The sequence below is a fragment of the Schistocerca cancellata genome, chromosome 2, assembly GCF_023864275.1.
Source record: "Schistocerca cancellata isolate TAMUIC-IGC-003103 chromosome 2, iqSchCanc2.1, whole genome shotgun sequence".
In the NCBI taxonomy this organism is placed as follows: Eukaryota; Metazoa; Arthropoda; class Insecta; order Orthoptera; family Acrididae; genus Schistocerca; species Schistocerca cancellata.
The window spans coordinates 834420790-834435065 of NC_064627.1; the positions used below are offsets into that span (position 1 = coordinate 834420790).

The window sequence follows — 14276 nt, forward strand, 5'->3', positions numbered from 1 at the left end:
TGCCCACATTAAACAGATTACATCACAGTGTCCCGCATGCGTGGACAACCAATCAGCTCCGTCACAGACATTCACAGCTTGGCCTAAGACTCATACCCCGTGGCAACGAATACACATAGACTTTGCAGGACTATTTTTGAACATTCATTGGTTCATAGTGGTAGACTCTTTTAGCACGTTCCAAGTTTCAGTGCCTATGGCTTCTACTACATCACCCATCAGCATTGAAGGGTTGTCCTCCAATTTTGCATAGAAGGTTTGCCAGAAGTACTTGTGTCAGATAACGGACCACAGTTCACTTCACGAGATTTTGAGCAGTTTTGTGAATGAAATGGCATTCGTCATCTAACAAGAGCTCCATTTCACCCCTAGGCCAATGGAGAAGCAGAATGTTATTTACGCACATTCAAACAACACATGGTCCAGCTTTCCACCTCCCACACATGGGAACAGGCGCTGCAACTCTTTCTTGCCTCCTATCGCTCCCACCCACATGACGGACTACCATTGGCGAAGTTCTGCAGGGTCGCCGCCATCGGATGCTGCTCCACTTGCTCCACCCACCACAGCATCCAATGCCACCGATGGTCCACAAGTATCATTTTGCACTGTGTGGTCTTCTTCTTTACAGGATTTTTGGCCAACATCAGCGCTGGGAGCAAGGCAAGATCCAGAAACGCATTGGCACATAAATGTATCTAATTGCAGGTCCCGATGGTTTGCAGTGCTGTCACCAGAATCAAATTAGCATTTTTTGTTTCCTCCTTGATTCTGCTACTTTTCCCCCCCAGATTCACGGCCTCATGGGACCACGCAACATTCACAACTGCCCGCTGGTGCTGCCATGACACCCCAGGATGATCCAATGAATGTCGCACCCTCACTTCTGCCATTGCTGCTCTCCGAGCTGATGTCATCGCCCCAGGGGACACCCTCAGAACTAGACGTATATCCTGGGCAGTGTTTTCGGGAGTGGGAGGACGTTCCTCTGCTCTTGCAATACAGCTACGGCTCCCAGCTCATCTCTTCATCTAGCTTGCGACATTGGGTGGGCGTGGGGGGGGGGGGGGGGGGGGATGCGCTGGTGTATGGCAGCACATGGGTTCGCACTAGGAAACCTTGTATAGCAAGCACTGAACTAAGTGCGCCTATGCATCAATAACGCCCACAGCACAGACTGCATATAGGCTGCTGATGCCAACCAAGCTCGCTAAATCTCTCAATTTCAGTGTCTCAATAAATTGCATTGGGACTCAGTTCGCGTTGCACCTCAATATGTCGCTCTAAGCTCTACTCTTCCACAGTGATAGTTGTTGCCTCACACCGTAGCTAGCTTTGAGGGAACGTTAGTTACTGTATAGAGCTGTGATATGGACACAGAAAAAAATTGAAGAATTAGTACATGTTACTTGATTGCTGTTAACATCACAACTTCAGATTGGACATCACTGAAGTTAAGTTCTCAATTGGTTCCTGTAATGAAGCGTATTTTAACCACATGTGCATTTTTTGTTGTAATGAGAGGAAACCAGGCACTCACCTATCATACCACCCCCTCCTTATCCAGCCAGGAACCACAAGACGTTACAAGAGGGCACAGCAGCAACACCAGGGATACATGTCAACTGATCAGAGATCTAGAATTTGCCAGTATTCTAACACAACTGGCACATAAAATATCATTACAGCTCAGCAAGAATGCATTACTGGATAATTGCAAATATATGAAACCCTCATACCAGCTGTATGCTGGTAGACTCTCTTATACGTCTGTGACCAATAAGCAGTCTGTTACTGACAAAACAGACAGTCCACTAGGAGATTTGGCTGGCCATTATGCCTGGCTGATCCAGTGGACTGGCATTTGGAAACACATGATGTGACTCCTATCATCTTGCTGGATGTATCGATAGAAGAAGTGAAACTATCCCCAAGTGTCATTACGTCTATGTCCATCAAGGATGCTCTTGCAAGGAAAACTTCCTTAGACAACAATGTCATATTTAAGGACTCTTCAGATAAGAATCGGATTAGTCTTACTGCTGTGCAAGTTGACTACACCTGTGTCTGACTCGCTGGTTGGTTGGCTGGAGTTAAAGGGACCAATGTGTGAGGTCATCAGTACTTTCATTCTACATGTGTCGAACCAACAATAACTCTCAGAAGAAGGATACAAAAGGCAAATCCTGAGAAGCCCAATAATTGTAAGCAAGATGCAATAGGACAGACATAAAACAAAGGAGAAGTAGGAGGGGAGTGAGAGGGGGTAGGTGGGCAAGCTGCTTTACTCAGAATGCAATTGGAGGTCCCCAGAGCGTGGTATGTGGTGGGAGACACACCCTTTGCATCCCACCAGCAGCAGCTCACAGTCTGTTACCACCAAGGAAATGTGCAACACAGACAGGATGACGAAAGTTGAGGAAAGATGAAACATTGAAAACAGTAAACACAAAAGAACAAGGAGACCAAAAAAATAGGTAGCGTACAGGCCAAGTTAGACCACTGAGCGAAGGTAGCCATGAGACCCCTGGGCCAGAGTAGGTGAGGGGTGTGGCTCCAAGCCCTCAGGCAGTCAATGAGATCACAGTGCCTCATCTCACAGAGATGAGTACAAACCACCCTCACAGGTGAAATGTAAAATCAGGTCAGCTGCTTTGGTATCATCTGCTAGAACCAGAGATAGTGTGTCAAGAAGTTAAGATATCGTTGCAAAGCAACCAAATTTGGGCAGTCTAGTAGGATGTGGGCCACCATTAGGTGGCCACCACATCAGCAGTAATGTGGGTCCTGACCTCGGAGGATGTGCCTGTGGGTCAGCAAAGTGTGGGCACTACATAGCTGACAAAGGACATTCCCTGCACAAAGTGTGTAGGGAAGACTGCCATGTGGTTCTGGTCTCCTTTATTTTCCTCAGTTTGTTTGGGAAGTTCAGGATTAACCATTCCAATTTTCAGACATCCAACAGTTGATAGCAAAGAGTCAACTGAAGGTCCAGTTCTGAGACCCCCTTTTCCAAAATTGGCCAACTTTGCCAAGTAGTCGGCATGCTCATTCTCCGAGATCCTAACATGCCCAGGAATCCAAACGAAGATGACTGTTCATCCAGCTTGATGGAGGTCGGACAGAAGATTCTGGATAGTCATGCCTAAGGGGTGAAAGGGTAGCACTGGTCTAATAGCCTGAAGGCTGCTCAGGAAGTTGCAGATTAGAAGCATCTTGTCAGTATAAGAACGAGCATGGCGAAGAGCTTGTTCGATCGCCACCAATTCAGCAGTGAAGACACTGCATCCATTCAGCAAGGAGTGTAGTTCACTGCACCTTGCATGTGTGGACGCAAAAACGGTTCGTCCACTGATCGTCGAGTCATCAGTGTATACCACTTCCGAGCCCGGACATGCCAATGCATGTGGTGGTCAACTGAATCTTTTCGTCCAAAGGCTAAACTGAGACATATCTGAGGTCAGAGTGCATGCCATGGGGGCATAGATGATTGCTCCCTGAAAAGAGGCGACATGGGGGAAGTTGGAATTCAGAGCAGAGATATCGTAGTTAAACTGCGATTATGATACCAATATTGTGTTTTGCTATGGGAGTTAGGCCTGCCTACTTGTAGTCCACTCCATACTCCGTCAGTTGGCTGATTTATGTCCCAACTTTTACCTTACAAATATTATGCAGTCACCATTCTTGGAGTTATTCTCTGTTGTGGGCCTCTTGACAATGGACCTCATCACCTTCCCAAAAGATAGGGTGCCAAAAGATAGCTCCAATCTATTTGAGCTACTAAAATGACAGACATTTTTGTGATAAATATTCCATATTATAAGCGAATCGTTTCCACTGTACGGCCTTATTTCCCATTTTGGGTGAAACAAGTCTCTCTTAACTTTAAATTCAAACTAGATTGCAACATATACTGATGTGCTGATATTATATTACAGAAAGACAGTTCTCATATAATCTTCAACTGTCGTAGCATTGAGATTATTGGCCGCACCCTCTGCTCCATGACTTTCAAGGCAATGCCAAATCACAGCGCCAAAGCGTAAGTGGCCCTTCCTAGCAGGTGGAGATGCTCACCTGCCATCACACCTTGTTGATGTTCTATGACATCTTTCAAACATCCCTGTACATATGACACACCAGAGTGCACACAGTGGGATGTTCCACACTTGACAACTACTTAAACAATGTTTCCAATTTCCATGAATATCCTTCACTGAACTCAGTGGTTAGAAGTGGAGTATGCTATTCTGCAGAATCAACATGTTACACATATGCTTTCAATAGCTTTCTCCACCACCACCATGAGCTAAAATCACTGACTGACAGGATTTCCATGGTGTTCCACTTATTTAGGTATAGTAGCAGAGTACGGAACCTTCCAGAGATGGCCAAAGTGATGCATAATCTAAGGAGGAGTTAAGCAGTGTAGAGCACACTGCTTAACTCCTGGAAGGTTCCGTACTCTATATACCTCTAGCCACTGACTGCGCAGGACAGAGACACACCAGGTGACAAGCACTTAATTATGAAATGCAGGGTAGTGATGAAGATGTAGAATGGTACTCAACAATTCGAAAGTGATGTAATTTTAACTAGCTTTACTACAATTTCTGGATCATTTTTTCTATTGTTAGTACCAGTTTTATATTCAAATCTCAGACACAGTAATGACATGTACACTAGCTAATATTCAGCAGGCTATAACACTGTAACCAAAATGACTCTGATAAACCAGAAGTGGTTTAATTATTTTGCTAGTTAATATGGAATGCTGATCTCTCCTTTCAGACCTCCTATTATTTTGGTGTCATTCAATACTCATCATTCTGAAACTTGAGTAAAAGTCTGTCAGGCACCACTCTTAACACTCAGTATGAACAGCACAGTTAATGCTTTACCATACCCAGACATACAGAAAGTAAGGATTCACCAAAGTAGTAGAAGTGAATATGCCTACTAGCTCTGCAGATGAAGAGATTCAAAAATGTATGCTGGAGTAAAAGAAATTAATCAGTTAGTTTAGGAACACAAAATTTTAGTTCTGGTAGGGAATAGAATTCAATAATAGGAAAAATACCTTGTTCCCTCTCATTATCTGTCTTGCTGACATTCTCCTTTAATTACACTGATTTCTTGTAGACTGCAATTATGTACATTCATAAACCTCTTATACTAAAGTTTGTTCTTACCTGGGACTGATTCCTGAGCGTGGTGCCTCTCTTCCTCGTGGTGAAGTATCGCGCACTGCTGCCATTCCCCAGTTGCTTCGTGGCTTTCTAACTGGTGACATAACTGAAATTGTGTGCACACGATCCCGTTTCAGAGGCGGTAAAGAATCAGGCCTTGATAGTTCCTCCTTTGTGTGTCCTACCTGTGAAACATTGTAATGAAGGATAAAGATATTAAAATTATATCTGTATTCAGACAGCAACATGACATACTTTTTTATAACGCTTAAGAACAGGGAAACAGTGTAGGGATTTACAGATTTTTTTGGGGTTACTTCTGATAAGTGAAAAATCTTTTTCATAGACAAGTAGGGGATAGGAATTTCTGATATGCATATGGATTCTAAGTTGACACTGTAACCTTATCTCCAATCAGAAAAAGCCTAAATAACACACCAACACTGATGACACTTCTGATAGCTGATTTTATCAGTTAGGTGGAATAAGTTGTTGTTACTCTTCCACGGGACACATATGGAGATAACATGAAACATGCTATACATTTACAACGGTTTTTCCACTGAGGCCAATCTTCTGCACAGGGGAGAGGAGAGCACTTAACATGCCTCCAAGGAGACTTGGAGAATCACCCTCCCAGCCGACAATGGAAACACTACAATCCTACAACAGTTTGAAGTATAGAAGCAGAAAATGTACAGTCTACTAGAGAATGATTCCTACAGAACAGAAAACAGTTCTACCAACATATGAACAGCAGCTGCACCTCCGAGACTGAAGACCATAAAGAAGGGATGCCAACTTCAGCAACATCAATGCACCAGTATATGGGAGAGCAAAACACCCAATAGCAATGCTCAGCCTCTTTACTGCCAATGCCAGCACAACATAAGGAATTCAGTGCCTTTTGTGTAGTACACAACCTCTGATAGGCCAAGAATACCCGAATACCCTCATAGTGAGATCTGACAGGGAGTGGTGTGCTCCCTCCCCCCCCTCACCCCCCTCCCCCATTAGATTGTATCTAAGGGACAAACAATCTCATAGGAGAGAACTTTAGTCCATCACTAATGAAATTCTTTGAATTCATTCTCACATCCACCTACTTCCTGTTTGGCAGAAATTACTACAAGCAGACCAATGCAACAGCAATGGGCTGCCTGTTATCACCACTGGAAGCCAACATTTTTACGGAGGCATCGGAAAAGAAGCCCTTGAATTAGTGGTCCAAAAACCTAATGTTTCTTCCAAGACATAATAAGTTCATCTCTGGAAACATGGGTAACAGCATTTCCTACACTTTTTGCACCAAAACAACAGGTTCATGTTGGACGTAGAAGAGAATAACCAATTTGCATGGTCTGGGTGATTGATCTGGCCCTTTAACATTAATCAAAATGGCCCTGAAATGATGGCACTGCAAACAGTGGAAGCAAGGGGAAATTATAGCCATCATATATTCTGAGGGGATACAGCACCACTCAGTATACTAATTTATGATAATGGCATGCTCTTGGGTAAAATGTTCAAGAGGTGAAATAGTCCACCATTCCGATTTCCAGGCAGGGACTAATGAAGATGATGTTATCAGAAAAATTGGCTAGGTAGGTTCGAGAATTTGAAGAGCGAAGTGGACAGGCTGAAACTGTGTGTAGTGGGACTTAATGAAAAAGAGTGGCTTGAAGAACAGGAAGTCTAGCCATAAGAGTACAGGGTTGTCAACACAAAATCAAATAAATGTAATGCAGATCTACTGTGAATAGCACAGTCAATGTCTTATTATAGCCAGATACACACAAAGCCAATATTCACCACATTAGTACAAGTGAATATGCCTACTAGTTCTGCAGATGAAGAGATTGTAAAATGTATGCTGGAATAAAAGAAATTAATCAGTTAGTTAAGGAAGACAAAATTTGAGTGCTGGTAGGGACTGGAATTCAATAGTAGGAAAAAGAAGAGAAGGGAAAATATATGGAGAACATGGATGTAAACAAATGAGAAGGGTAGCACAGAAAAGATTGTCATAGAGCACAATTTAACTGTTGCAAACACTCTGCTTAAGAATTGTGAAAGTAGTTTGTAAATGTGGACAGAGTTGAAGACAGTGGAAGGTTTAAGAAAGATTATATGGTGGTAGACACAGATTTCAAAACAAGATTTTGAAGAGCAGATGTGGTCTCAGAGTGTATTTTATTGGTTATGATGAGCAGACTGAACCTGGCGAAATTTCAGAAAGTTAGGTAATAAGGGAGATGGGACCTGAATAAGTTAAAAGAACCAAAGTTGTCAAGAGCTTCAAAAATAAAATTACTGTTGACTAAAATGGGGAAAGGAATGTGATAGGAAGATGAAATAGTGAAGGATGCAGAAGGTCAGAAACACAAGGTCCACCAGAAATCATTGGATAACATATGAGATATTGAATTTAACTGACAACAGGAAAAAAATGCAACAAATTAAGCAGGCTAAAGTGAGGAGAGAGATCTAAAAAATGAGACTGATAGAAAATGGAAAAGCAGGAAACGTTAGATGAAAAATGCAAAACTGTAGGAGCATGCATGACAACAGGAAATAAAAATACTACATATAGGGTAATTAAAGAAATCTTTTGAGAGAAGAGAAGCAGCAATATGAATATCAATAGACCAAGATGGTAAGCTAGGAGGTGCAAAGTGAAAGAGATATATGAAACACTAGAAAAATGAAACAAAATTGAAGACAATGTTATGGGAAGAAAAGAGGTGGTAAATGAAGAGAAAATGGGACAATTATAATGAAAGGAAAGTTTGACAAAGTACTGAAAGGCCTAGGTCAAAACAAAGCACCTGGATTGAAACAGTAAATTATTTTCCCTCAGAATTGTTAGGATCTTGGGAGAACATACCATGACAAAACTATTCCAACTGGCATGTAAGATACGAGACAGGAGAAATACTGTCACACTTTAAGAAGAATGTAATAATTCAAATTATGAAGCAGGTAGGAGAGACCTAGGCTTGACTGTAAGCAGAGTCAAGTAGATTTACGTTGCAATAGTTATGCAGAGATGAAGAGGCTTGCACAGGGTAGACTGACAAGGAAAGCTGCATCAAACCAGTCTTTATACTGAAGAAGAAGAAGAAGAAGAAGAAGAAGAAGAAGATGATGATGATAATGACGATAATGACAAAAACAACAACAACAACAACAACAACAACAACAACAACAACCAGAACCAGAAATTTACAACCAAAAGCGTTGATAGTAAACCATCTGATCATAACAATATCGGATTTAACAAAATTTACAATTTTGTAGTATTTCTGTAATTTTAATACTATGTGATGAACCATGGACCTTGCCGTTGGTGGGGAGGCTTGCATGCCTCTGCGATACAGATAGCAGTACCATAGGTGCAACCGCAACACAGGGGTGTCTGTTAAGAGGCCAGACAAACATGTTCTTGAAGAGGGGCAGCAGCCTTTTCAGTAGTAGCAGGTGCAACAGTCTGGATGATTGACTGGTCTGGCATTGTAACATTAACCAAAAAGGGCCTTTCTGTGCTGGTACTGTGAACAGCTGAAAGCAAGGGGAAACAACAACTGTAATTTCTTCTGAGGGCATGCAGCTTTACTGTATGATTAAATGATGATGGTGTCCTCTTGGGTAAAATATTCCTGAGGTAAAATAGTACCCCATTTGGATCTACGGGTGGGGACTATTCAGGAGGACATCATTATCATGAGAAACAAAACTGGCATTCTATGGATTGGAATGTGGAATGTCAGACCCCTTAATTGGGCAGGAAGGTTAGAAAATTTAAAAAGGGAAATGGATAGATAAAAGTTAGATATAATGGGAATTAGTGAAGTTCGGTTGCAGGAGGAACAAGGCTTCTGGGTGAATACAGGGTTATAAATACAAAATCAAATACGGGTAATGCAGGAGTGGGTTTAATAATGAATATAAAAACAGGAGTGCGGGTAAGCTACTACAAACAGCATAGTGAATGCATTATGGTAGCCAAGATAGACATGAAGCCCATGCCTACCATAGTAGTACAAGTTTATTTGCCAACAAGCTATGCAGATGACAAAGAGACTGAAGAAACTTATGCTAAGATAAAAGAATTATTCAGATAGTGAAGGTAGATGAAAATTTAATAGTAATGGGGGACTGAAATCTGATAGTAGAAAAGGGAGGAGAAGGATAAGCCATAGGTGAATATGGAATGGGAGTAAGGGATGAAAGAGGAAGCTGTCTGGTAGAACTTTGCACAGAGCATAACTTAATCATAGCTAACACTTGATTGAACAATCACAAAAGAAGGTTTTATACATGGAGGAAGCCTGGAGACACTGGAAGGTTTCAGATAGATTATATAATGGTAAGACAGAGATTTAGGAATCAAGTTTTAAATTGTAAGACATTTCCAGAGGCAGATGTGGACTCTGACCACATGTATTGACTATGAACTGTAGATTAAAACTGAAGAAACTGCAAAAAAGGTAGTAATTTAATGAGATGGGACCTGGATAAACTGAAAGAACCAAAGGTTGTAGATAGTTTCAAAGAGCAATAGGGAATGACTGACAAGAATGGCATAAAGAAATACAGAAGAAGAAGAATGAGTAGCTTTGAGAGATGAAATAGTGAAGGAAGCAGGGGATCAAGTAGGTAAAAAGATGAGGGCTAGAAGAAATCCTTGGGTAGCAGAAGAGATATTGACTTAAATTGATGAAAGGAGAAAATACACTCCTGGAAATTGAAATAAGAACACCGTGAATTCATTGTCCCAGGAAGGGGAAACTTTATTGACACATTCCTGGGGTCAGATACATCACATGATCACACTGACAGAACCACAGGCACATAGACACAGCCAACAGAGCATGCACAATGTCGGCACTAGTACAGTGTATATCCACCTTTCGCAGCAATGCAGGCTGCTATTCTCCCATGGAGACGATCGTAGAGATGCTGGATGTAGTCCTGTGGAACAGCTTGCCATGCCATTTCCACCTGGCGCCTCAGTTGGACCAGCGTTCGTGCTGGACGTGCAGACCGCGTGAGACGACGCTTCATCCAGTCCCAAACATGCTCAATGGGGGACAGATCCGGAGATCTTGCTGGCCAGGGTAGTTGACTTACACCTTCTAGAGCACGTTGGGTGGCACGGGATACATGCGGACGTGTATTGTCCTGTTGGAACAGCAAGTTCCCTTGCCGGTCTAGGAATGGTAGAACGATGGGTTCGATGACGGTTTGGATGTACCGTGCACTATTCAGTGTCCCCTCGACGATCACCAGTGGTGTACGGCCAGTGTAGGAGATCGCTCCCCACACCATGATGCCGGGTGTTGGCCCTGTGTGCCTCGGTCGTATGCAGTCCTGATTGTGGCGCTCACCTGCACGGCGCCAAACACGCATACGACCATCATTGGCACCAAGGCAGAAGCGACTCTCATCGCTGAAGACGACACGTCTCCATTCGTCCCTCCATTCACGCCTGTCGCGACACCACTCGAGGCGGGCTGCACGATGTTGGGGCATGAGCGGAAGACGGCCTAACGGTGTGCGGGACCGTAGCCCAGCTTCATGGAGACGGTTGCGAATGGTCCTCGCCGATACCCCAGGAGCAACAGTGTCCCTAATTTGCTGGGAAGTGGCGGTGCGGTCCCCTACGGCACTGCATAGGATCCTACGGTCTTGGCGTGCATCCGTGCGTCGCTGAGGTCCGGTCCAGGTCGACGGGCACGTGCACCTTCCGCCGACCACTGGCGACAACATCGATGTACTGTGGAGACCTCACGCCCCACGTGTTGAGCAATTCGGTGGTACGTCCACCCGGCCTCCCGCATGCCCACTATACGCCCTCGCTCAAAGTCCGTCAACTGCACATACGGTTCACGTCCACGCTGTCGCGGCATGCTACCAGTGTTAAAGACTGCGATGGAGCTCCGTATGCCACGGCAAACTGGCTGACACTGACGGCGGCGGTGCACAAATGCTGCGCAGCTAGCGCCATTCGACGGCCAACACCGCGGTTCCTGGTGTGTCCGCTGTGCCGTGCGTGTGATCATTGCTTGTACAGTCCTCTCGCAGTGTCCGGAGCAAGTATGGTGGGTCTGACACACCGGTGTCAATGTGTTCTTTTTTCCATTTCCAGGAGTGTATAAAAATGCAGTAAATGAAGTAGGCAAAAAGGAATACAAACATCTCAAAAATGAGATTGATAGGAAGTGTAAAATGGCTAAGCAGGGATGGCTGGAGGACAATTGTAAGGATGTAGAGGCCTATTTCACTTGGGGTAAGATAGATACTGCCTACAAAAAATTAGAGAGACCTTTGGAGAAAAGAGAACCACTTGTATCAGTACCAAGAGCTCAGGTGGGAAACTGGTCCTAAGCAAAGAAGTGAAAGCAGAAAGGTGGAAGGAGTATATAGAGGACCTGTACAAGGGTGATGTACTTGAGGGCAATATTGTGGAAATGGAAGAGGAAGTAGATGAAGATGAAATGGGAGATACGATACTGCGTGAAGAATTTGAAAGTGCACTGAAATGGCTAAGTCGAAACAAGGCCCCAGGAGTAGACAACGTTCCATTAGAACGACTGATAGCCTTGGGAAAGCTAGCCATGACAAAACTCTACCATCTGGTAAGTAAGGTGTATGAGACAGGCAAAATAACCTCAGACATCAAGAAGAATATAATAATTCCAATCACAAGGAAAGCAGGTGTTGACAGATGTGAAAATTACTGAATTATCAGTTTAATAAGTCATTGAAGCAAAATACTAACACGAATTCTTTACACACGAATGGAAAAACTGGTAGAAGCTGATCTTGGGGAAGATCAGTTTGGATTCCATAGAAATGTTGGAAAACATGAGAGAACAGTGGCCCTATGATTTATCTTAAAAGATAGATTAAGGAAAGGCAAACCTGCATTTTTAGGATTTGAAGACTCAGAGAGATCTTTTGACAATGTTGACTGAAATACTCTCTTTCAAATTCTCAAGATGGTGAGGGTCAAATACAGGGAACGAAAGGCTATTTCCATTTTGCACAGAAACCAGATGGCAGATAAAGAGTCACGGGGGACAAAAGTGAAGCAGTGGTTGGAATGGGAGTGAGACAGGGTTGTAGCCTACCCCCGATGTTATTCAACCTGTATACTGAGTAAGCAGTAAAGCAAACAAAAGAAAAATTTGGAGTAGGAATTAAAATACGTGGAGAAGAAATAAAAACTTTGAGGTTTGCCAGTGACATTGTAATTCTGTCAGAGACAGCAAATGACCTGGAAGAGCAGTTGAATGGAATGGACAGTATCTTGAAAGGAGGATGTAAGATGAACATCAACAACAACAAAACAAGGAAATGGAATGTAGTAGAATTAAATCAGGTGATTCTGAGGGAATTAGATTAGGAACTGAGACACTTAAGATGAGTTTTGGTATTTGGGAAGCAGAATAACTGAGGATGGTCAAAGTAGAGAGGCTATAAAATGTAGACTGGCTATGGCAATGAAAGCACTTCTGAAGAAGAGAAATTTGTTTATATTGAGTATAGCTATAATCCTCAGCAAGTCTTTCCTGAAAGTATTTGTATGGAATGCATCCATGTATGGAAATGAAATGTGGACAATAAATAGTTTAGACAAAAGGAGAACAAGAGCTTTCAAAATGTGGTGCTACAGAAGAATGTGAAGATTACATGGGTAGATCACGTAAATAATGAGGAGATACTGAGTAGAAATGGGGAGAAGAGGAATTTGTGGCACAACTTGGCTAGAAGAAGGGATCCAGTCTCTGGACTAAAGACCACAACACCATGATTGAGATAAAACAGCAGGGTGGAATTAAATGTTGTTGTGGAATATTATATCTAATATTTCGAACTTCTTACTGTACACCTAATTAAAGAAATAGATGTGTGCTTGATAGTGTTTATGCCCCTCAAGCAGTTCATGAGGTTCATTCTTCCATATTTCTGTGGATGGATCAGCTATCTCACACACAAAGTAATTTTATTATGAAAATGATAAATTGATACCATATAGTGAAGATGTTGAGTCGCAAGCAGGCACAACAAAGAGACTACTGAACAAGTAGCTTTCAGCCAGAAGGCCTTCTTCTGAATAACACACACACACACACACACACACACACACACACACACACACACACACACACACACACACACAGTCCCTGGCTGCCAAGTCCAGACTCGGAGCAACTGCACATGATGGGAGAAGCAATTCAGGTGGTGGGTATAATGAGGAGGCTGGGGCAGGGGTGGGGGGAGTAAAGTGCTGCTTGCAGGAGCATACAGGGACAAAGTGGAGAGAGGGTAGGACAGCTAGGTACAGTTGGGAAATTAAATGAAGGGCGGAGGAAGAGAGGGGGGGGGGGGGGGGGGGGTAAAAAGTCTATGGGTGCAATTTTTGTTGCGCCTGTCTGTGTGACTCAACATCTCTGCTACATGATAAGTAGCAATTATCCTTTTCATAATATTGTCATTATTCCATCCTGGATGACTCAACATCTCTGCTACATGATCAGTAGCAATTATCCTTTTCATAATATTGTCATTATTCCATCCTGGATTTCCTATTATACAAAATAAGTTAATAAATATATCACAGGAGGAGAACATAAAAGCAAGATTGGATTTACTGGAAATGTGTTGACCCATCAGTTGTCTAGATTCATTGCACACCAATGCAAAAACACTTCTTTTTTTTAAACAAATGAGAAGGTTATAACATTCTTCGTAGACTTGTTAACTGCAATATAAATAAATAAACATAGTTGGCATTGATTTTATCAAGTGAGCTAGGAGGTAAAGGAATTACTTTTGATTACAATAGTTGATTGATTAAAACACAACTCTGTTTAGTACCACTGGTTATCTAAGCAATGCTAGCTGGCAGCCAAATTCACAAGTTCTAATTCAAAGCATCCATCACAGTTCGTAAATAAATGATCAAACTGTTAAGTCCACAATGTACATCAACACATTTCCCTATAAAAGCTTTGAAGTTCCTCTCTGACCTCATGTACAGAATAATTACACATTGTGGAGTGAAATGGACTTATG

The 14276-nt window shown here is 42.7% G+C and overlaps 1 protein-coding gene across 2 annotated transcripts in view; it reads right to left on the minus strand.

Moving 5' to 3' along the window:
- LOC126162738 (tuberin) overlaps positions 1-14276 on the minus strand; it is a 342768-nt gene that overhangs the window by 34655 nt on the left and 293837 nt on the right. For both annotated transcript variants that reach the window (XM_049919411.1, XM_049919410.1), the window contains exon 27: positions 5196-5377. In XM_049919411.1, the coding sequence (XP_049775368.1) occupies positions 5196-5377 (182 nt within the window). The remainder of the gene's footprint in view (positions 1-5195; positions 5378-14276) is intronic.